Source organism: Drosophila simulans, chromosome 3L (assembly GCF_016746395.2).
Source record: "Drosophila simulans strain w501 chromosome 3L, Prin_Dsim_3.1, whole genome shotgun sequence".
In the NCBI taxonomy this organism is placed as follows: Eukaryota; Metazoa; Arthropoda; class Insecta; order Diptera; family Drosophilidae; genus Drosophila; species Drosophila simulans.
Window position 1 is genome coordinate 2953886 of NC_052522.2, and position 24731 is coordinate 2978616.

The 24731-nt window shown below is 41.9% G+C and overlaps 4 protein-coding genes across 4 annotated transcripts; 2 read left to right on the forward strand and 2 right to left on the reverse strand.

Moving 5' to 3' along the window:
* Positions 1–347: 347 nt before the first annotated feature.
* LOC6736543 (actin-binding Rho-activating protein) lies at positions 348–1371 on the forward strand. The gene is made up of 2 exons (XM_016170722.3): positions 348–504; positions 573–1371. Exons 1-2 carry the CDS (start codon positions 490–492, stop codon positions 1095–1097), a joined length of 540 nt encoding a protein of 179 aa, XP_016030125.1. The 5' UTR covers positions 348–489; the 3' UTR covers positions 1098–1371.
* A 5953-nt stretch (positions 1372–7324) lies between these two features.
* LOC27206274 (FMRFamide receptor) lies at positions 7325–17534 on the forward strand. The gene is made up of 2 exons (XM_016170723.3): positions 7325–7922; positions 14136–17534. The coding sequence occupies exon 2, from the start codon at positions 14353–14355 to the stop codon at positions 16000–16002; it is 1650 nt and encodes a 549-aa protein (XP_016030126.1). The 5' UTR covers positions 7325–7922; positions 14136–14352; the 3' UTR covers positions 16003–17534.
* A 3123-nt stretch (positions 17535–20657) lies between these two features.
* Positions 20658–21801, reverse strand: LOC6736545 (chronophin). The gene is made up of 2 exons (XM_002083379.4): positions 20995–21801; positions 20658–20930 (listed from the first exon to the last, which is right to left on the reverse strand). The coding sequence occupies exons 1-2, from the start codon at positions 21735–21737 to the stop codon at positions 20750–20752; spliced, it is 924 nt and encodes a 307-aa protein (XP_002083415.1). The 5' UTR covers positions 21738–21801; the 3' UTR covers positions 20658–20749.
* A 38-nt stretch (positions 21802–21839) lies between these two features.
* Positions 21840–22962, reverse strand: LOC6736546 (glycerol-3-phosphate phosphatase). Its single transcript, XM_002083380.4, has 2 exons — positions 22130–22962; positions 21840–22065 (listed from the first exon to the last, which is right to left on the reverse strand). The coding sequence occupies exons 1-2, from the start codon at positions 22897–22899 to the stop codon at positions 21873–21875; spliced, it is 963 nt and encodes a 320-aa protein (XP_002083416.1). The 5' UTR covers positions 22900–22962; the 3' UTR covers positions 21840–21872.
* Between the last annotated feature and the right edge of the window lie 1769 nt (positions 22963–24731).

The following is a 24731-nucleotide window of genomic DNA, read 5'->3' on the forward strand; positions in this document are numbered from 1 at the left end:
GGGTGTGGATCTCCCGGGGGGTTGGGAATTTAAAGCGACACATTGATTGATTATCCCTGGGCAAACTCGCGTCTGAATCTGAATCCTTTGATGCGGCTTGGAATTCATGCGATCCCTAATGAGATGCATGTGTTTGCATCCATGTGGCTCGAACAATCAGCAGTGGAATGATTGAACGCAAAAAGAATCCACGTCTGTATCTACCCAAGCATTTAAAACTGCCAATTATCCCTTTAAGTTACTAAGTTATCTGTTGTAACTAAGCTAAATTTAATTAATTAAGTTTCCCATTAATATAATAATTTTACTTTACTCAATATGCTCCAGGGTAATAATATTTTCATAGCTTAAATAAGCATGTTGACCACACTTTTGACACCTGGCTGAAATGTTTGGTTCCCAGCTGGACACACAGTAGGCTTGCCTGCGGCTCGACACTGACAAACATTTTCGGCAAACAACCGTTCAAATTTCCAGCATAATTATAAAATGGCTGAAAGTCAGGTGAGTGGTCAGCCGGTCAGCGGCTTGATTCGCCAATTACCTTTGACCCTTGAAAATGCAAAATGCAGGACTCGTCGGTCTCGTCACGCATCACGCTCTTTAACCAACAAGCTGAGCAGCATAAAAACTGGATGATGATAAACCCCTTCGCCCATTACAACGTGAACGAGATGCCCAAGAGGACCTTTCCAGAGGAGGAATACGGCAGAGCTCCGGCGGGCAGTCTTTCCGAGCAGAGATCCTTGCAGGCGAATGTCCGTGCTCTGGAGGAGATCCTCCAACTGTGCGATATGATACAGAAATCCGGTCGTGATGATCCTATTGATGGGAGAAAAGTACTAGCTTTCGGGCAGCTATTTGAAACATACAACGATATATCCGACAAATTGCTTGCCACTCTGTTGGGTGCCCGAAAGTATGGATTCGTGGACTTCAGCGGGGAAACCCTTTTTCAAGGTCGAGATGACACAGAACCCGTCCGCCTGCTTCGCCCCTTCGAGGAGCTCCAAGCCGAAATCATTGCCAAGGTCGCCGATCTGCGCTGCGATTTCACTGAAAAACCGGAGGAACCGACTCTGCTTCGCGAGGATTAGGTGATGTTTTCTGCTTAAAAGTGGGCCAGAAACTGTCATCTACCTTTGACCCGTTTCAAAACCACGCGCACGTGTTCGCCTCTGAGCCCTTTTGCTAATTGAATTAAAGTCTGGGTACCCGGCCAAAAGGCTTTTAACCAACAGCGAAAACCCGCCAATCCCATCACGTATACGACAAGAGGGCCCTCTCGCAAACACCTGTCGCTGTGGTTTTTTAATAACACACCACCCCTGCGATTGTTTTACCTCCAGGAAATAAACAAATTATAGCCGACTTAGTTGAATTCCTTCACTCAGCTGACAAATTATGTTGAATTATTCGAGTAAATGGGAAAGCGGTAAGTCATTTGCTTTCTTGGCAATTCACTTGATGGGCGATAAGCGCGTTAGCAGATTGTGAAAAAGTATAAAGGTGTTTTTTGCGATATAAGAGTGTTTCCCCTCAATCATTAAGATATATATACCTTAAAATTTTAGGGTCTTAAAGTTCCTCTTTAATGGTATTCCCTGCTGGAATTTATTTCAATTTAAACGCGTCATGATGTTTCCGCCCACTGTTTAAAGGGCGAAAATTCCGCTGGAGCGTGGGCGGTCGTGTAATATGCCGCTGATTTGATTTAACGATGAATTGAACACGCCCCCAGCCTGCGCCATTGATTTCTCACCTCAATCCCGGCCAGAAACATCAATTTTCGTGCTCTAAAGCCTCACACTGGCATCAAATGATTGAATAATGAAGAGGGAATGGATGAGTTCCCGCTATTTGTGACACATAATTATGATGGAGCGAATGAATGCGGGCGGAATGGAAGGAAATGATCTAAAATAAACATGTTTCCATGTTTTGGAGCCTGGCGAAAAGAAGGAAAATCATGGCGGGGGTTAAATGGAATTTGTTATGCAAATGTCATGACTCGGCTCGTTGCGCACAACATCCGTTTGCCATTTTTCCTACTGCCAACTCGTGGCGGAAGGCCAAAATGTGGAGCCACAAAAGGGCCAAAAACCAGAAGCCACCCAGTGGGTGACTCAGAGAATTGTTCGATGTAGGTGCTGATTGTTCGGCTCGAAAAATGGCTTCGGTCCTGCGGGTGAACTATGTATATATGGTTCCGGTTGAATCCCTCCCACACACACGCCAAGTTGTCCCAGCGAAAGGTAAATAAAAGTAGACCAAAGCAAAGCGAACGAAAAAATATTGTGGTCACAGGGGTTAACTTTTTTCCTGAACTCGATCTGCCGCGGCACTTGTGCTTTATTTATTTATTTATGTGAAAATGTGTGTAGATTTCTAAGCGCTTATGAATTATTGACTTTATACTCACCCGCGTCAAATATGATTTTAGAAGCCTTAAATGCTCTCTAAACAATTATTAATATTGCATATGTACTTATTAAATTTAAATACGCTTGTGGTAAACTTAACAACAAAATTAGGGTATTTTATCCGCTGGCTACTCAAATCTTTGAGCTGCCTCAGAACCTTCGCTTAAAACTTTAACCACAATCCTTCTTGGCGGAGCTCCCTAAGCTAAACATCCTTGTAATGGTTATGGGCCACTTCTGGTAATTGCAGTTTCATAAAAATAAATTCCGTATAATTTTTCCCGCCCATCTCAGGGATGCAGCTTAAGTTTCCCAGCTCATTTGAGGCTTTTCACCCAGCGGAAACCCTTTTGAGCAAGTGGCTTTCCCGCTGCGCGCGCCTCCTGACGTCTTGGATTTCCGTCAAAACTTGTAGCTGATTTATGGCCAACTTGGTGGCCGTCAAAGGACACGCCGCTAGCTCGGGTAAGCTGAGCCACATCCGCTTTGGTCGGCGCCACAGGCGCAGTCCCACAGGATTCGCCCACAACAAGGTAGTAAGCCATCCTTGATTAGCCGCCAAAGGTCGCAGCGCAGTAATGCAGCGGTTGATAAGAGGCCGCATCATAAAACTCTCATTTGCCGGTTGATAAGAGCGGCGCGTGCGGCACCAGCTGCCCATCAGCTGGGAGGTCAATCCGGGTTATTTCTGGGTCAAGTGCCGTTTCGACATGCGAATGGCCACGAGCCACTCTCGCCAGGTTTACCTGTAAAAAATGGGAAATTCGGCTGGAATACCAGTTAAAGACATTTCAAATGGAAAAAATCTGAAAATTTCTCAAGCCCTGTAACAAATGATTTAAGTGTCAGCGATTCAATTTAATCCAAAGGTTAATTAAAGCTAAGCACGTTTTCGACATCACCTACTAACTTAATTGGATTACAGAAATTTTAAAGTACCGAAAGCCAACAGGGTAACTCAAAACCCAGAGCCCGAATCCCCGTCGTCGCTTGTATTATATTCAAAATGTCCTGGGGGATGTTATAAACATAAAAATTACACCTACATACCTTACACAGACACAGACATATATATGCATATTAGTGCTAATGTCTGGAGTTTGGGCGATGGCGTCGTCAAGATAAAACTAAAATGGGAGCCCTCTGTACTTTTGTACCCGCGGAGGTGGCGAAAACTTTTCAGACGCACTGCAAACAATGACGTAGCTGCTCCATCGTCCCTCATTTATGCAAATGGCCGCCATTTGCAGCAGCACAAAGGACATGGAATCGCATGGAGGATTTATAACAGCAAATGCGTTATTTATTTGCTGTTTTGTTGTTTATGATAGTCGGCACTTTATGGCAGACCCTGTATTAGAATTATATAGTCAGACATTTAATTTTGGACAAGTCAGCCAGATGGTTTTTCATATTTAACTCATTATTTTTTTGCGGAGACAAGTTCTGTTGATGTGCCAAGTTTTTATTGTATTTGATTTCGATTTGAATTTATTACCCCGAGCTTTCAAGTGGGTCTGCCAGACCAGAGGCAGCCATGCAGAAAGGTCACTGCGGATTGGATGAGTCATTCCTGGTGGCACTTGGAGTCCTGCCTCCTGAGCACCGACTATGATGGAGCACTTGGCAAGGCTCAGGTCCTGCGGAAGGATATTTTGGAAAAAAAAACCCCACTGATAGCCACGTTGAACAGGGTGCTCAATCAAAAGGAGGTGGAGCGACTGCCTTTTCCCAGGAGGTCAAAGGTAAACCGCTTAGCAGAGACTACTCTACAGTTTATGTAAATGTCAAGCAGCAGAAACTTAAGTGCATTGAAGTGGACTAAGTTACACTTTGTTAAAAACCTACTTGCTCACTTTAAATTAGCAAGTCAACGGGATTTTTCATTTAATATAAGCTATTCAATGTCCCACTTTATTGAAGAATATTTTAGAAGTTTCAACATCTGACAAACATTTACCAACCTTCCACGAAAGTAAACTTTATTATACGTGTACAGTTTTACATTCAAATTAAATTAGCAGATGGCTAGCTTGTACAGAATAAATTATGCACAAGTTTCAATTCCTCTGGTATGCAAAGCAATGAAAAATGCATATTCATTCCGAACGTACTCTTTTATAAATAAATTCGTTCTTTGTTTTTCAATTTCCATTGCAATATATATTAGTTTGCGACTGATAGTCAATTTCAAATCAATTTCCACCTGTCACGGTCCGCAGATGCGGAAGCCGTTGTAAATCCTCCAGTTATCCATCTAGCATGCCACATGGCTGTGGCAGTTATGGAACTTCGTGCTTCATGCTGCATGCTTCGGTTCTACGGTCCTGAAAGGCGCATTGCAAGTGGAAAGTGCGTTAAGCCAATTTGAATCTGGCACGAGCTGTCGCAAGTGCAGACATCTCCAAGAACTTCAGTTTTCTTGGCCTACAAAAAATAAAGCAAATAAGCAGAATTCAGATACTCAACAGCTGGCTCTTGCAATGCAATTGCGCCCAGCAAAGACGAATGCGAAAATTTGTGAATTTTGCGGTAAAGTCAATTTTCCACTTTTCCTTGTCTGGTGTTAAAAACAACTTCGAGCGGAAGTGCAAGCTAAGCAGGAAGTTCAATTTATACACAGAAAAATTCAAAGAACAATATGTATATACTATTCTATACTGTTTCAGGGAACGAAATATCACAGACCCAATTGCAAAGTGCTTATCTGATAAATAACCTTGTAACCTTAACTTATTTTTTAGAAAAATAAATAAAAATAATAATAGTGCGTTCAGTAATTATAACAACTACAATATTTCTCCCCTTTTTTATTGCATTTTGTGTGTTTGTGTAATTTGAACAGAGTTATATTACAGAGTCCCTTTTTTGAGTGCGTGTTACGTCCTTAAATCTGCCACTGAATCCATATAGAGTTTCCTTTTTTCTGACCACTGGTCAGCTGCCAATAAATTGGTTGGCAATGCACAGTGGTTCCCCCCATAGGCCAAAAATAAAAAAATCAAAGTCCCAATTTTGACTTTAAGTGTATCATATCATTACTTTCTCATAATTGGTCTAGACCAACTCCAACGAAAATTAATATCTTAGATGTATGCTTACAAAGAAAAGTTTGAACCTTTTGAACAGACTTATATTAAGCTCTGGTCAATTTTTACAATTCCAATTTGTTTACAATTTTTGCTCTGGATATATATACTCGGTCCGGTACTGGTCCCGTACACGCTTACAATGGGAACCACTATGCAGAGGGCGGTCCTTTGGCGGTGGGATTTGTTGTGTAATTGTGCGAATCAAGTGAGACCGCAGTGGTTCGGGTCATGAAGGTTAAGCCGAGTGGAAATGTCTGTGTGATTAATCTAAAAGTGCCCCAAAAGGTTACGTTCCGTTGGTCAGCGGCGGTTCCATTAGAAAACTTTTATATCGCCGGGCGGTTAAAGTGTCAAATGCGAGCCAAATAAATGAAAACTCTTTGGCGCGTCATGCGCGTCATGATTGGCATGGCCACCCACTAGAGCGCCACCTTCCCTTTGAAAATGTTGTCTTCGGGGACGGAAAGGAAGGAAACATCATCTGTCAGGCAGCGAGGAAGCCGTCTTATTGGGAAATGAAAATATTAAAAATATATTTCGACTGTCGGGCCAGCAAAAAGCCTACGTACTGACAGGTGCGGGCAGGGAAAGTGAAGAAAAACCCAAAGGGAAAATAAATCAGCGAGCCGTAATCCGCCGCGTTGTCTCTGAACTGAGCTTTGCAAGTTTCGCCGCCTTTTCCCTGGCTTTTCAGCCGGCGAAGATGCCCCTAAACTCTGGCACATGCCACCAACGGATCAAGTTTGAGGGCTTCCTCGGAAGCCAACGAATTATTGTATAGGAAATATTCAAAAGAATAGCTGGAATTTAATTTAGTGCGATTCCGAAGTGCGTAGACTTTGACTGAAACCTTAGAAAATAAACACATTGAGTGTCGGATGATTATTTATTGCCAAGTCTGATAAACGCATTTGTGACAGCAGATGTTGCCCATCATTCAAGGCAAAGTTCAAAATGTCATCGAAGAAAATGGTATAGTTCAATAGGTCTTTAAAGGGCACATAGTCGCGAGTACACAACGAAATAAATTAGGTACTTGAAAAGAAATTGAATCGTAAAATATGAAGAGTGTATTGAAAAAGTATACATAAGACAAGCTAGATAAGTGCGATTTAAAATAATATATCTATTACATACTGGTATACGTATTTCATGACATGTCTTTCCACAATAAAGAGTTTAATTGTTATTATATTTCGTTTAATGTGGAAAATATCCCACTAGAATGCTTTAATGACTTGCGACCGCTGGCAGGAAAAACTTTGCCCACCACATTGGTATTTGGAGATGGCGCTTTCGAAAACCACTTGGCTTATCCTTCGCCCACTTCCGCTGAAAACAATGCTGCGCTCTGCTCGTCGGCTGCCCAAACAATAAACATTAAATTAATTTCCTCGAGCGATTTCCACCCACGCAGCGAGTAAATTTTACTCACCCCCACCCATTCGAGCTTAGTGCTGCATTTCCGGTGGGCATGGGTAGTGTATATACGGGTGTATCGGCGTTCCTCAATTCCACAAACACAAACTGGGTCGTTGTGGTCATTATAGAGGGTATAAAACTTGATTGTTCGCCTTACGACATTTGGCTGCCTTATAAATAGACAGGCGGACACTTTCACTGGGTGCAGTGGTCATGGCGGTGTTGCAGCAACATGCAAGTCGCAGTAATGACGGCGCCAGTTTTCGTTATGAATGAAAATGCCCGGAAAAGCAGCAACATTTCCGCGGCGCATGCCCAGTAGCAACATATCGACTAGCCGGCAACATGCAACATTGTTGCCAGGCGGCAAGCCGGAAAACTTAAGCGGAAAATTCGGCGGCACAGTTGGCAGTCAGCATTCATCGCGTTCGCGCCAGGAAAAGCGTTCGGAAAACGAATTTCGAGATATTTTAAAAATATCACCCATACGCACGGGAGAGCGAGTGCCTGAAACGAGAGTGAGAGTGCACTGATATTCAGCAAATAAATAAAAACCAAGTTTTGTTTATTCAAAATCAAACGGAGAAAGTGTTTTTATAATGTCTTCCGAAGTATATAATCAAGTGAAATCGGCTGCCAGCAGCTCATTAATTTATAAATAAATATATTTAATATATTCTGGCGTGTGTGTGAGTGAGCAGCATCGATAAAAAGCTCCCCGAAGAAATTTCTTTTCGGAGGCGGAACGTGAAAACAAATTACTAAATTATCTTCGCCGAGAAAAGCGCAGAGAAAGCCAAGAACTCTCAGCCCAAAATACCAAAAAAAAAAATCGAATCGCAGATCATTCCATTCCAATTTGATTAACCCCATCGCTCCGACCGTCCCTTGGCATTGATTGTTGACATTCTCGCCGCCAAGATATGCAAATGGGAATATGCGAATATCTTGCACACACACTCGTGTTGTAAATTAAATTCCCAAGGTAAGCAAATAAGTCTTAATAAGCCCATTAAGAAAACAGCCAAAGGAAACAAAAACAAAACGGCAAACGTGTGTCATAAAACATGCGTTTTCCTTAAGAAAGCAAAATGTCAAGTGGCTTTTTTATTAGCATCCTTGGGTGTGGAAAATCCTCATGATTTCCATGTCGATAAGCCACAGCATGTTGAATATTAAAAAGATTAATTTATTGCGCTGGGAACCTCCCATGTGGCTTGTCAAGTGAAAATATTCCATAAAGGCATTTTTATTGTCTGGCGAAAATAATGGAGAAGGACTCTCCTCCACCGAGCGCCGAGTCATCCGTGAGATGCAATCGCTCCAACATACTCAATATCCCAGAAAGTTTCATTGAAAGTGGCTTCTTCAGTTTCTCGTTTTTATTATAACACACGAATTCTAAAGAAAACATCTTGAAAAGAGTTCTTTATTGTATACAAAATATTACACAGCCCCTCATCGAATTCTATATAATTTTGCAACAATGCAGAACAAGTGCGTTACACCTCTTATGCACAGCACTAAATCGATTTTACCTGGCTGGAAATACAATTTAATTTAAGTGGAAATAAAGAAAAGAACTCTAACAAACAAGCTGACTCTGTGTAACTACATTTATTTTAACAATTCAAGAAGAATTTTAATATTACTTCATTTTTGTCGAGTTATTGCCTCGGAAAGCAATTCCTAACGAGGCCTCGTTGTTTGGAGAATATATAGTTGTTTTTGTTTTCTTCAAAAGATAGACAACATGTATAAAGCTGAATAACTTTCGAACCAGCAGTCGATCTAATATAGCTGCCTTGGGCTTTAATTGCCTTATTAAACTACTTTATTACCATTTTGTCTAGCTGTTTTGTTGCCAAACTTTGTTTGCTGAAACTTTTGGGCAGGTATGCAGGGCACTAAGTTCTCAAGATTTAAATTTTAATTAAAAGCAGAAACCTAATAAGAGATGATGGAAAGATTACAGTGAGAAGTACTAATAAAGTTTCTCCAGAATTTCTTGGCCTTAAATAAATACAGGATGCTCGTAAAGTAAATTTGCATGCATCTTTTTGTTAGCCTTATATATATTTGTACAGGTGCCGCCATTCAAATTTATTCACATGCACTTTCTTTGCCCACACAGTGCATATTAATTTACTAAATGTTGCAAATTTGTTTCCACGCCAGCTGGAAAGTAAAAACAAGTAGGAAGGTGGAATAACTCTGACTTGGAGGGAAAACAAATAGCAGCCGCACTGGATTTCGTTGGCCTTGGGTTAAATGCTGTAGGCAAATAGATCTTGAGCCCTTTCCCCCCTCGCTGCTACTTAATGTCGCAATGATTAAGTATACGCCGCGTGGTACTCTGCAGGCAACAATGCAGCGATTATTTACCTTAAACGCAGCCATTCAGGAAAACAACCGCGTCAGCTATTAAGGAGAAAAATTGTAGATTACACGGAAAGATATTCACATAGCAGTTGCCTATCCTATTCCATAGTTTATTTAAATATTTTCAAAGTTTTTTGACATCGATGTTTTTCAAAAAACTAGCCATTTTCTTATGAATGCTTTTCAGAGGTATATTTTTGTTAATGAAACGTGGAAATTTAATTTTTTCTTGTGGTGAAGAGTAACAAAGAAGAAGGCGTTGGTGCATAAATCAGTTGTTCCATGGAGAGCATTCGGCACCTGGCCATTGAGCAATCAAATTGTGCGAATTCCGGCAATTAGTAGAGCTGGCTGAATGCCTTTCGGAATAGCCAAGAGCTCGGCAGGATGCTCATTAAAACGAAATTGCAAGAGAAATATGCAAGTGACAGCGGGGTGAACCAAACAAAACCAGGCTGGACATTCACGGCACCCCTGGTTTTGAGTAAAGTCGCATTTTTGTATTTCTTAGCGCTTTCCTTTGGTTCCGTCTGCCAGATTGTCGAGAGCAAAAGCCTTGAAACTGTCAACTAAAAATAAATCGCAAAGAGCTCGCTTCTCTCTCTTTCGCTGCGAAATATAATAATTATAATTTTGTGTTTTCATTTCATGCCGCCAACCAGATTCTTTGACTTTTATATGTTTTATTTTTTATTTGGCTTTATATGCTCAACATGCGGCTAAGCGGTTCGCGGTTCTATAAGTTTTGCGTTCAGAAAACACTAAATCCAATGCTGTATGTCTATAAGTATAACGAATTCCGCTGGCACACGGAATCACAATGGAAAAGTGGAAGGCAACCATAAGTTAATATACTTAAGCTGCTTAATTAAATAAATTCGGCAAAAATGCCAGCCGTCGAATGAAATATGGCAAGAAGTATGGTGTCGATTTATAGGGGTTCTTCGTGTGTTTTTCTCTCTAATTTTTTGTTTTATTGTTAGAATGGTTAGTGCTCGTTGAACAAATAAATCTTGTATCTTAAACATTTCTATAGCTATCCACGTGTTTCTTGATTTAATAAAAAGTATAAAGGTCCTTGGAATATTATTAATTATTATTTTTTTAAGCAGTAATGTATAGGCATACAATTCATATTAAATGAAGCGTCAAATCAGCCAAATTAACAAATGTTTACAACTTGCTTCGATCCAATTTGCCTAATTAATTGCATAGCCAAGGTATTTATGCCTGCAATTCGTTACGCCCTTAATTAATAGTTACCACCTGTTAAGCCATCAATACCATGTTAACATTCGTTTCAATCAACCCACTTAAATGGGAAATACAAATCTGCTGAGCACATGCCAAAATCCCAGCCAAATGGAAATGACACAATCCAGACAATCTGGCGCCCAAACTAAACATGGATTTTCCACACCAAGCCAAATGCACTCATGGAAATCAAACAAAAGAAAACTAGAGAAATGGGAAAACAAAGAGGAAAACGGTTGGCGAAGAAGCATTCCACATGCAAATTGCTTTTTGAATAATTAAGCTTAATGCCGCTCACAGAATGAAACATTAATTGAAACTATTTGTCGCTCAACATGAAAAGTGAAAGGATGCGACGTGTCTGTTCTATTTATCCTGGCATTGATTTGGCCATAAAACACACGGCTGTAAATAAAATCCAACTCAATTATCCACATTTGATTTAATTGCTTCGACACTTAAAAGTGCAATTAGCATTACGAGTTGCATGGCCAGCACTTGAAACTAAAAATGGAAAAATTGGAAAAACCGATTATACCTTAACTGGAAAAATCGTGCGGCTCAGTCAAAGTTCACACAACTGCCCTCAGTTCTTTTTTTTTTTTTTTTTGAAGGAGCTTAAGGGTTTAAAGTTTTTTCGGATGGCTGGCATGTAGATTTCAGTCAGCTTTCAGTGGTTAAGCCGCGTAATCCGAGCTGTATTTATGGTTCTTTCAGCCATTCAGAAAGCTGTAAAAAGCGGTTTGCCCAAACTGCGGATTGTTCTAGTCACTGGAATTGAAATTTATGTTCGCTTCGATTTAGTTGCAGATCAAATGTCTGCTTTACTGGAATACATCCTTACCAAATGAAAAGCATTGCAACATAGTACAAATTAAGTTACAATATTACATACAAATACAATCTTAAATTATATTGGTACTTGCCCATTTCAACCTAATTAAGGTATTCCAAAAATATGGACAGGACATTCGAGAGTACTCATCCTGCTCGAAACGCTCTTTGATGTTGTTTGTTTTTCCTGGAGAACATGTGAAACAACAAAAGCCGATAAAAAACGCCTACCACAGTAACAAAGAGCAAAAGGCAGTGAAACTGAAAAAGCCTCTGTTTTCCTTTTTCCGCGTGACAAAAAGCAAGTGGCTGGGCATTCCGAATACCAAAACTGCTGTGAGCCAGCTGTGAGGAAAAATTGCTGGCTAGGATCGACAATATTTTTTTTGGCCAAACTGGGAAAAAAAGTCATTTTCGTGTGGGCGATTTACCAATGTCAGGGGCGTAAAAAGTAAATGTGTGAGTCACACGGAGGCAGGGTAACTAAAGCAGAACACGTGCAGGCCGTCAGCAATGGCAAAAAGGGTCAGAGGCATTAAAGATAATTGCCCTTATAATTGCCCGGACAGTTGCTGCTGCTGCCGGAGGCGAAAGTTCCACGAAAGCACTTCAATTCTCGCCTCTAATTGAGATAATCGCATTAGGAGCCCAGGGTCGAAACAATGAAACCCAATGGACGTGGATGGGTCAGTGCTCAACGACACCTGCATTCCAATGACCGCAAATCGCTGACCACTTAACATGCAAACAACTGCAGCGGACACTTCAGTTAATCAAAATGCTGCTGCTGCACAGAGATAACAAACGCAAATTCACCAAATATCACGCATACGCAACGTGTGCGCCCTTTGCCCTCTATACACCCACCACCACCACCAGCCCATTCATTCTGGTTTTCTGCACTCTGCGGTTAACTGAGCACGACCACAAACATCACAAAAACACCCAGGGCCACAATTACATGTATCATATAATCAGCAACAGCAATTGCCGTACTCTTTGTTTCACTAACCTGGTCGTAAATGACGTCAGCATTGATTCACAATTATTTTCGGCATGGGAATGTATATTGATTTCCTTATGCAGCAGAGGGAATAAGTCGCACAGAAGTCCTGCTTATGCCGACTGGGGGAAAAGAGTTATAATATAATTAAAGCACATTAAACAACATTCTGACATTTCTGTTCTATTTGCATTAACGAAAAAACAATCTTTTTAAGAACACTCAAAATAATATATTTTCTAATGAACTGAATATTTCAATGTTGTTTAATAGGATCTACTGAATTTTTTAGTCAGTACCCTGTTAAAGATACAATATTATATGGGCGTGTGTTGACTGATTTGCTTGGCCACTGGATGAGATATCAGTCTCTGCTCGCATTTTGGCCCAATTCTTGGTATATCTGTGCCTTTGTTTGCTGGCCAAATGGTTCGTGGGTGCGTGTGGGTGAGTTCCGATTTCGATTTTGGCCACTTAAGCTTGATTGATGTGTCAAAACTGTGACATTCAATGGGCGCGGCGGTGTGGGAATTCGTGATATTTACACGTGGCAACGACGTATTTAGTGCGGCGCAAAAACCCTTAAATGATTTAGTGGCCACACTTGTTGCCAGACAATTCGATAAGGGCCGAGAACAAATAAAGTGAATTAAATCATTAGAGTGTGACAAACATAGGACCTTCATTAAAGGATAACGGCCAATAGAAGCCGACACGCTTTATGCGGCAAAAACCAATTTCAATGGCAATTAGGGCCATCCTTTTCCGGACACGAAAATGATTCCGACTAATGGGCTACTTTGTTAGCCCTAATAGTAGAGATTACGTTCTGTGTTGTTAAACATAGTGCATGTGGTATCAAAACTGACAAACTGATAGTAACAACATGATTATATTTATAGCCAGATAATTTTTATATGATCAAAAAGTGATATGAATGCGTTCAAAAATATATGTTTTTGCAGTATCCAAGAGCTGATATTATTTAACTAAATCTAAAATAGAATTCAACGTTTCTGTGTATTTGGATTTCCCTTTAAATGTTCGCATTCCTCTCGCACTTATTGGAATCCCCCTTTGGAAAATTGTTATAGAAAATTCCTAAGGGATATCTTAACGCGCCCATCCTCCGGCATCTTGGAATAGTTAATTTTCAGAAAATTAAACTCTAGACGAAGCCAAGAGCTCAACAAATGGCCAAATCATTTTGAAACGTAATAACCTTGTTCTAATTATAGAACTAATTGTTACAAATTTACCTGTGAAAGCAGGCATCAATTAGGCTTCCTTTAAAACAACAGGAGCAGGAGGCCAGCAATTGACACCAAAGGCATTTATAATGAGCACAGAAAATGTTTTAGGTCTCCGGAAAGAATACATATATCTTACTTAGTTCCCCACCAACAGCCACGCAAATAAGTTTGTTTGGGGAAACAGGGGAGAAGCTTCTTGTTGTTAATCGATATAACCTAAGTTACCTTTCTCAAGCACAAAAGTTACTGCCAATTATAATAATTCCGTTACTTCAAAATCCATAAACTTCATCCATAAAAATAAGCTTGAAAGATGCAACTTCAGTGATACAAATTATATACATTTATAATCACATTAAATAAAGTCCAAAGGCTTCCCTTTATAAATTACCTCCTTTAAAAATGTGTATTTCAGTGCTAGCTGGCAACCTTGTTTAAAATGACCTTCCATTTTTCATTTCCTATTTTGCAGCTTAAAGTGTCGACGGCGCCGGGTGGAAGACAGGACAAAGGACATCGTCATCAGGTGCTCGTGACCCCTGAACCGTGCAACAATAAGTATCCGACCTGTGGCCGCAGAATTGATGTTCGTGCGAAAGTTACCCGTCGGCTGCCTAAATGCTACGCCCACGATTCGAGTAGGGTTAGGCTTACGCATCGGGGAAGTGGGTCAGTAGACTCCGGGAGCCATGAGTGGTGCAGCGGTTGCGCGGCTCCTGCTCCGCCTGGAGCTACCCTCGCCGGGAGTAATGCCACCACCGCCCACGGACTACGATTACGGAGGACCCATCAGCGACGATGAGTTCCTGGCCAGTGCGATGGCCACCGAGGGCCCAACGGTTCGCTACGATCTGTTTCCGCAGAACAATAGCCAACCCACTCTGCACATCGTCCTCAACCACACGGAGGTGCAAACTGATCTGCAATATCCGCACTACGAGGACTTGGACCTAGATCCCGATCCGAATTGGACGCGAATCTGCGAGGATGTGTACAACCCACTGCTGGAGAACAATCGCATTGAGTTCTGGGTGTGCGGAGTACTGATAAATATCGTTGGCGTCCTCGGCATCCTGGGCAACATAATATCCATGATAATCCTCTCCCGGCCGCAGATGAGATCCAGTATCAACTACTTGCTCACCGGCTTGGCCCGCTGCGATACGGTGCTGATTATCACCTCCATCCTGCTGTTCGGAATACCCAGCATATATCCGTATACGGGTCACTTCTTCGGCTACTACAACTACGTATATCCGTTTATATCGCCGGCGGTATTCCCTATAGGCATGATAGCCCAGACAGCTAGTATATATATGACATTTACGGTGACCTTAGAGAGATATGTTGCCGTTTGCCATCCTCTGAAAGCGAGGGCACTCTGCACCTACGGAAGAGCTAAGATATACTTCATAGTTTGTGTGTGCTTCTCGTTGGCCTACAATATGCCCAGATTCTGGGAGGTCCTGACTGTCACCTATCCCGAACCGGGCAAGGATGTTATACTCCACTGCGTGAGACCTTCGAGACTGAGGAGATCGGAGACCTACATCAACATATACATACACTGGTGCTACCTGATAGTGAACTATATCATACCCTTTCTCACCCTAGCCATACTAAATTGCCTGATATACAGGCAGGTGAAGAGGGCTAATAGGGAGCGCCAGAGGTTATCCAGATCAGAGAAAAGGGAGATCGGATTGGCCACAATGCTGCTGTGCGTGGTGATAGTGTTCTTTATGCTCAACTTTCTACCGCTGGTGCTCAATATATCCGAGGCCTTCTACAGCACCATCGATCATAAAATAACGAAGATCTCCAATCTACTGATCACCATCAATAGCAGCGTCAACTTCCTCATCTACATCATCTTCGGCGAAAAGTTCAAGCGCATTTTTTTACTCATTTTTTTCAAGCGCCGCCTGAGTCGTGACCAACCGGATCTTATCCACTACGAGAGCTCCATATCGAACAACGGCGATGGAACTCTGAACCACCGATCCTCCGGCCGCTTCTCGAGGCACGGCACCCAGCGGAGCACCACCACCACCTACCTGGTGGCCACCGGAGGACCAGGCGGTGGGGGATGCGGTGGTGGCGGTGGCAATAATTCCCTCAACAATGTCCGACTGACCCAGGTCTCTGGATCACCCGGCCTGGTCAAGATCAAGCGGAATCGAGCTCCCTCGCCTGGTCCAGTGGTCTACTTTCCCGCCCGCGAAATGCAGAGATCCGCATCCACAACCAATTCAACAACCAATAACAACACTTCTATTGGTTACGACTGGACCCTGCCGGACAGCAAAAAACTGGGACACGTCTCCTCCGGATTCTGAGATTGTGTTCGGGTGAAAACGCTTAGAAGGGTTCACAGGGAAGAGGTTGACTTAGAGCACCAGTCTTGTAAATAGGAATAGACACGGAAATAGGGTTTAACAAACAGCTGTGGTCAAAATAGTAGTAGCATTTCTTTAAAATTGGCAAATGTAACATTGGGATTTTAAAGGAGATATGATTTCCAATCTTAATAATATATTATAAAAAAAATTAATTACTTTAAATAATTTGGTGAATTTCACGAATTTTAAATAATCAAATCTAAAAAAACGATGAATGCGATTTTGGGTAAATAATTATTCTGTTATTAAAGGTGAACGTAGCTTTCTAAATTTAATATAAACATTTTCAAGCTGGCATGAGTGCCCGAGAATGCTAATATTTTGACCGGAGGTGTAGCTACTAAGTACTACTATAGTTTGTACAGAAGGCATAAACTATGCGCTCCAAGCGTTGCGTTACTTGTGATAAGCGTTAAATGTTTCCTTCCCCAATTTCTCTACTACTCCTCCAGAACTTAACTCGTTGATATAGATTTTAAGAAAGTTAGTTTCAGTGGCGGCCAGGCTGAAGAAAATAGTTTCTTAGACTGAGAGTTTTGATATTGTTTTCCCAACGTTTTCCTATCATTTCACCGGTTCAATGAATTGAATTTGTATCAATTTCGCACTAAATTAGTCATCGAAACTTTCTCGAACCCAATATCGTTTCACTTTCTACTGGCCTTTGTCCGAACTTTTATTTATTAGCGTAAACTTTAGCTGCCTCTAATTAAATATCCTTTACGACGCATTTCTCGGCCGAACTTGATGAATGATTTTCCTTTTCTTTGGCTGATTTGGGTTTCCCGAACTTTTCGATTTTCCTCACACTTTCCCGGAAACTGGGGTTCTTCGGGTCCAAATATACAAAGGCCGGGCAATCTGTCAACTTGTCAGAAAGTTTTTAAAATGCCGCTCAAAGTTCAGTCAGCTCAAAAGTTTGCCAGCATTATTTAGTCGCCCGAAAAACTCAAGTAGCTCAATTTAACAGCAAATGCAACAATAATAAACAACAAAGGAAAAAGACATTTTCAGGTGTTCACAAACGAATTATTTTTACTGCTCCTTGTCCCATAAAATATATAATACCCAATACACTGTGTAAATACTTTTAAGAGTTATGTATATACTTATGATCTAGTATGCCAAGCATAAACGAAAACCAAAGAGATTTAGATTTCAATTGAAGTCCAGGAAAGGGGATACTAAGTTATTGTTTTGAGAAATTTGATGATGAAAAACAATAATAATGTATTATAATAAATTGTAAAGCTTCTCCTTTATTCTTATAATTCAGCAGCAATTCTTCAACACTTTAATCAATTCTATAAATAGAAAACCAATGATTTAGTTTCCCCTTTTCCTAATAAAAATATACCTTAATTCAACTAGATCTAGATTAGCTTTAATATTGTATAGTCTTAGCGAATACGTAATCGAAACTAATTTAAACAAATTCAACGATTGTGCAAATAAATGATGATGAGAAATCCGAAATGCTTTTAGTGTGCGAATATATTAGCCCATTCGGTGGGCATGATTTGCATTGATTTTCAGATTTTGCACCGCAATTACCACAGCCGCCATAATAGGCAAAGTTTACTAGCCAGACGCAGTTTGGAAAATGATAACGAGCACTTAAGACGGCCACTTGCAATTCAATTTGGCCGGGTCCTGTCGGATAATTGCCAGCGCAGTGTCAGGCCGATGGGAAAATCTCGGTTCTCGGGAAATCTAAACCCGGGGAGATTAGAAACGATTGGTCGGCGGAGGAGGAGGGCAGAGGAGGTGAAGGTCCTGGCGCATTTGCGTATCTTATGCTAAGCACGTTGGCAGGATGTCGACTTTAGTCAAGACAGTCGGGAAGCCGGTAATAATGCTCGACAGGCTCACAAAGGAATTTAAATAATAATAACCATAACAATAAGATACAAACACACACGCACAGAGGGGGTGGGTGGTATGGCAGCAAAGTCGACTTGCCCAGGTGCCAACCCGCCGTGGTGAATTACGGTCCGCACGTGAGCCCCAACCTAATAATGGGGATATAAACCGATCCGAGATAACGGCAAATAATTGGAACAAGGGGCGCCAACAAATGCACAACCCATTTAAAGTGGATATTATTGCATGTTTCCTGAAACTGGCATACACCCATTCGTGCTCTGTTGCTAATATATGGTTTTAATATACCCAAATTATATGGAAAGCTCTGCTTTCGGAAACAACTAATTGAGAAAAATTGCCAGTTGAGTCGTCCAATAACTTTAATTGGTAATATCAGTCAGGCACTGTGATTTTATCTATCCAAAGTACTCTTTTTTCGAAATGTTGACAGAACGCTGAGTATCTGAGGCAGGAAGTTTGAATCAGACTAGTTAATATATCAAATCGTTTTTATCTGCCACCTCAGTGAGAACTCCAAAGGTAAGCACATAATTAGAGGTATGAGTTGCACAGGATCTGGCAAACCTCATGAAATACTTTAATGCCTCGGGCTTAGCGATTCGGATCCTTTTGTGAGTGCCAAAAACAAAGGCGCCGAGGAAAACTCTATTGTTTCTGCCAGCAGTGAAGTGTCACCACGCTGGGCGATAATAAATCAGCTCCGGATAATGTCAACACCATGGCCCCGACGACCCCGAGTAAATATTTCTGCTGATGACTTTGTCGCTGGTGTCGCCCTAACAGTTTGATGCGTTTTTGATGCTGCTGGGATTATCATTATTCGGGCTCCAAGTGGCGATGGGCCTTGGATTGAGTCTTTGACAAACGACAAACAGTTTTCTGGCTTTTTCTCAGCTGGACGCGAGGCATCGATGACAAAGTGTTGACCCTGTCGCGCTGTTTGCTAATTAATTAGCCGTCTTTTGTCCAAAACATCGAAGCTGTGCAGCGTCAAAATTTTAATTAATGTTGGCCATGTGATTCGCCGGAATTCCAAGTTCACAAACTTCGCACTGCTTGCTCTCCTGGCGCAAGGACGACAGGACGAAAGTCGAAGACAATGGCAAACAATGCCAAACATCGGGCATCGTGATGCCGCGTAACAAGGGGCACTTGTTCGCCATCTAATACACAACTAAATTCCCCAGGCCCCACTTTATCCGCCGGAATGACAATGACGTGGGGAGCCGGAGGCGTCCTGACAGCTATCCACACCCGGGATCTGAACGTTAGTGCCAAGTGTACCCGACCACGGAAATTTCGCTTCATTTCTAACTTTTTTCCCCCACCCCACACACACTACATACTGCGGAAAAACTCTGAATTATTCTGGACTTAACTTTGGAGGTAAATTAGCTCCGTACAAAAAAATTACATTAAATGCGGATTGAAAACCACTAGACTAAGCTTCTAAAATGTTTGCAAATTTGGTTGAAATTTTATAAATAAGACAGTTTTCTGGCAGTGCATCTGTATGCCTCCATTACCGGAAACACTCGCATAATTAGCTTTGAACAGCCCTCAATTACAGGGCAACGCAGTCCCACTTCTTCATTGGTTAGTTGACAATTGGATGGGCAGATGTCACAGGCAGAAAACAAACAGTTCTCTGTAAACAATGCTCAACATTTGGAATTGACTATGGCAGCAAGGACAAGAAAAATCGAATATAAATTACTCCCTTTAATAAGAACGCGAGGTGTAGAAGGTTTAATGGGTTTCAAGGGGATAAAACGATTTCCTTTATATGACAAATATATACTTTAATGTATAGTTTCCTCATCCATATTCATCAATGACAAGTTCAAATCAATTGTATTGATAAGCGCAATAAGTAAACATAGTTTGAAGCCTAAACAAAAAGCTGATTCAACTTTAAGTGCCAAGAAAGCCAGCATAGTAATATTAAAAAAAATCCATAGAAAATACAAAGCCCACTCGACATGAGCTTCACATTATTTCCACATTGACTCACAAAGAACAGCTGAAAACACACAAATAGACGAATATAAATAGACAATATTTACAAATTGTGACATTCAATAACTTGGAAACATGCTGAACTGACACCTATCGCTGCCCCGCCAAAAGGACCAAGAAAAAAAGGACAATAGGATGTGAAAACACACTTTGCGACGCCGCTAAGTATGCCACACGTTTTGTGGCCCATATATTTTATATGTGGCTCCAGAAAATGTCTGGCGACGAAAAGCGTTTTAAACACGCCAGAGGGGGCGTGTCCATGGCAGCCATTTCGACTGCCAGCTTAAAGGAGATGCACTCGAAAAAATATCAATAAAATTATATTTCAAATATTTTTTTATTCCTAACTATACATATAGCTTAATAAGTTTAAATCATTTGAATGGTAACGTTTTTAATAATTGTTTAAATGTATACAAATTGTGAGGCAATTGCTCTTTTCTCATATACTTCAGTGCAAATTCAGACAAGTGGATTTTTCGAGTGATGACGAGCAGCAGCCCAGACCGCATCTGTCGACCACGACGACGACGACGATGGCGATGGCGATGGCGATGAAGTGTCGAACCGTGGATATATTCAGTTCAGCATTCGTATTGTTGCTTTTGGGACTGCAAGTGTGCGACATTTGACGAGGGACCGAAATACCCGGCAAAGGAGAGGAAAAGGACCAGATTTGTGGGTGACATTGAAGACAGGCCGTGTCAGGCGGCCTTTGTGGTATTGATTTTATGCAGAATTTGTTGGCAATGATAATTTACAATTTGTATGCGGTCTAGCAGAGAAACTCCAGCATGTGGCCCAGGCTGGGAAGGTAGGTATCCGGCACCATGACCTTCTTCTTGGGGTCACCCTCCTCGATGATCTGCTGCACTTCCTTCGGGGTGTTCACACCACTGCCAACCATCAGGGATTGGAAACCACAGTTGGAAGCGAAGTGCATATCCGTCTGCAGTCTAAGAGGGAATATTTTTATTAAGATATGAGGAATTACAAACAATATATGTTATAACCACTTACGTATCGCCCACCATTAGTGTGGTTTCCGGCTTTATGGCCCCGGACTTCATGAGTGTAGACGCCATCCAGGGATTGGGTTTTCCTAGCACCAGCGGCGACCTTCCGGTATAGGCTTTCATGGCAGCCAAGGTGGCACCGGCGCCCACCATCACCCGGTTGTTTCCGATGGGATAGGCGGCATCCAAACAGGTGCCGAGGAAAATGACATCGGGATTCAGCAGATAGCTGCCGGTTCGAACCAGCTTAGCCATGTTGAAGCCCTCATCCCGGCCCACAATCACTGCTCCCACATCGGGATCCAGTTCCAACTCAGTGACGAACTCGTGCATGGGCTTCTCCAGCTTTTCGGACATTTTCAGGGAGCAAATGCCAAATTTTTCCAGCTCAAAATGAACTCCTTTCTCGCCCATGACGAAAACCTTCTTCTGGAAGTTTTTGACAGCCAGGAAATTGGCACACGAAAAGGACGAAGTCAGCACATTATCCTCCTTGATCTCTATACCAAAACCTTGAGCCTTATCGGCCATCTCCTGCCTCGAAATCTCCGAATTGTTAGAGATTATAAAAGTCTTTCGGCCGGTGGTGTTCAAGTAATTGAAAGTATCCACAGCTCCGTCAATTGCCTTCGAGAAGTGCCAAAGGACTCCATCAGCATCATGGATCACGGATTCGAACGAGGATAGCCATTGGCGAACCTGTTGCTTCGGCAACTTGGTCAAATCTGTGAAAGTATGCTTGAACATAGCTTCCCGATCGGATCCAGTGTTTCTCTAGTCTGTGTGTTGAGTAAAAACTAGCAGAAGCTTTGATCGAGTTCCAGTAATATTTTAAAACAAAATTATGACCCAACTATTGATTTTATTGGAAATCCATACAAATTATCTATGTCGAGAAGATAAAAAGGGCAACAAATTGGATAGTTTGGGCACATATAGATCAGGAACTTGCTGATATAGTAATGGAGCCTTAGATCCCTGAGCCTCAATGGCATCCTGATAGCTGTTAACTCCGGTGCCCACCAAAAGAGTCTGGAAACCACACTTGTAGCCCAAAAGGATATCTGTGCACATGCTGTGAAGTGGCAGGCAAAACCAAATATTAATCTTAAAATAAACCTATTTTAAATATCACTCACGTGTCTCCTATAATCAAAGTCCTGTCCGGCTGAATAACTCCCTTTTGCATCAAGTCGATGCACATGTACGGATTGGGTTTTCCACAGGTGAAGGGCATCCGTTGACTGGCCGCCTGAATGGCAGCCACCATCACTCCGGCGGAAGGAACCATTCGTCCTGGAGCCGCCGGAAGTGCCGCATCGCGACTTGTGGCCACAAACATTACCTCGCTGTCTTTGAGATAGCAACACGCCTTTGTCAGCTTGATCGTATTAAAATCCTTGTCAGATCCCACGACCACAGCACCCACATTGGGATCCAAGAAGATACTGTGGATGTGATCTGGCATAGAGAAGCCCTGCAGAGAGGAATGATCCAAGGGCAAGGACTCGATTCCCACCAACTTCAGTTCATCGACGATTCCCTGGCCGCCCACTACGTAGCACTTTTTGTTAAAGCTTTTCTCCTTCATAAATTTGGCTAAGGTCTGGACCGAGGAAAGGATCTCATCCTTGGCCACCAAGAAACCCATTTCCTGAGCATACTTGCAGATGCCCTCGACCGAAGTCACTGAATTATTGGTGCAAATAAAGGCCTTCTTTCCCATGGCACGAAGTGCGTTGAATGTTTCGGCTGCATTTTCAAGGACCTTGTCGTGGCTCCACAGGACACCGTTTCCATCGAATATGATCGTGTCGATTGTCTTTAGCCACTGCTGTATACCATATTTGTTGAGGCCAAGAAGTTGACATCCACTCTTTTGGAAAGTCTTATTTAGGGCCAAATTCATGTTTAATTCAGGTGGGTATTAGGTTTTTGAGTGGAAAACTTTAAAGGAAATTGATTATGTAAACAAAGCATCCACTTTCATTGAGTTAGTTAGTTCACTAATATATTCCATAACAGAGAGTCTAAAATTAGACATGCTATTTAGGATTAAATCTTTCTCTTTGGGAAGTCAACCTTGACCTTTTGCCCCCAAACTTATGGCCTGTAAGTTGCAGCGAAGAACCGCAAGCGAAACGCTTTCGGGCCCAGAACTAGATTAGTTTTAAGCAGTTTGGGCTACGAGGCTGTCGGAATCAATTGAAAGTTTCCTTCGGGTGTCTGGGTGTCTTGGTGCCGGCTTTTTAACTTTTCAGCTGTCGGCAACGACTCCCCGGGAAAATGTCATCGGCGACGCATTTAATTCACTAAACTTTTGCACATTTGTTATTTGGAATGTAGGAGACGGGATTGGTCGAGGACCAAGTTGTGGTTGCGTGGCGTGGCAAACGTCGCGGATAACTTTTAATTGTGCGCAATGAGCGAAGGCCAAGTCAGGCGGTGAATGCGACGGCAGTTCCTTGGGGCAACCACCCAGTGGCGCCACCCACTTTCTCTCCCAGGGGAGTCACTTCCGTTGGTGTCGACGTATTTTCGGCTTTTCACACGGACACGAAATAAAATAATTTATTACTTAGAGATCAGAACTTTTCTTAAACACCTATTTCTGAGCAAATATTCAGTTTAAGTTAAGTCATCCTTGAAAATTTAACATTATTGTCTAGCACAGATACAAACTGTATTTCAAGATGGATATTTTTCTCAGTGCTTGCCAACGGCTGTCATTTGGCTTGTCCCGCTGCGCCAATTAAAATGGCATTCAGCTCCATTGTTGATAACGCTGTCGCCTTGAAGGAGCGCCTTTTAAGCTGCCCCACAAATCCGACACTTGTCCGGCTCCAAAGCCAAAGCTGAAGCCAAAGCCGATGCCGGAGCCAGAATCCCGGATTGCGCCGCACCTTGACATAAATTCATTAAATCTCTTGTCCCTGCGGCAACTGCGCCCCGGGACAGCGAGCATTTAACGGATTTCCCTGGCTCTTTGGACGGGTCCGTGTTGAATGGCCGCCGGTCAGAAGTGTGCAGTACCCGCTTTCCTCCTCCTCGGCGACTTTAAAAAAGCAACGCAAATTGGCAAACGAGCTGAATTTGTGGCTGAATTTATGGCTGAGCTGCCTGAGGGGCAAATCAAAAGCTAACGAGCGAGTTTTGTGCTCTCCACCCGAGCACCAAACGCGATTTTTCAAATTTCCGCCTGTAAATAAGGAAGAGTTTACACGATACTTATGCTGGCATATTTGGTGGAATTAATTAACATGTATACGGAAATAAGTGCCATTTTGTGTATTTTTGATAATGCCACTTTGAGTGCTTGAGCATTTAGTTGAGAACCAAATACAAAATTAAATTGGGCTTAAAATGTATAAAAGAGTTCTGATGAACATTTTAACAAGCTCACGAAATCTTAAATTCGAATCCAAAACTGTGTGGTTAGTTGGAAAGTTTAATCCTATTTTCAATTCACCTGAAAACACTTGTCGCCTGTCTGCCTAAACTGGGTTTACAAAATGTTTATGTTTTTCTGTTTTACCTGGCAAGAGTTTTTGGTAAGTGGGCAAGTGCACACGAAGCCTTCCCAATTTGCTCGAGTGGAAAGTGCTTCGGATTTTTCCATTTGCCTAGATCTCAATTTGTTCAAGTATTGGGCTTAAATGTACATTGATAGATGTGGATGGATTCGAAAAGAATGCATTTTCTTTTTTTCCGAGTCGAAGGAAAAACAAAAACAGGCGAATT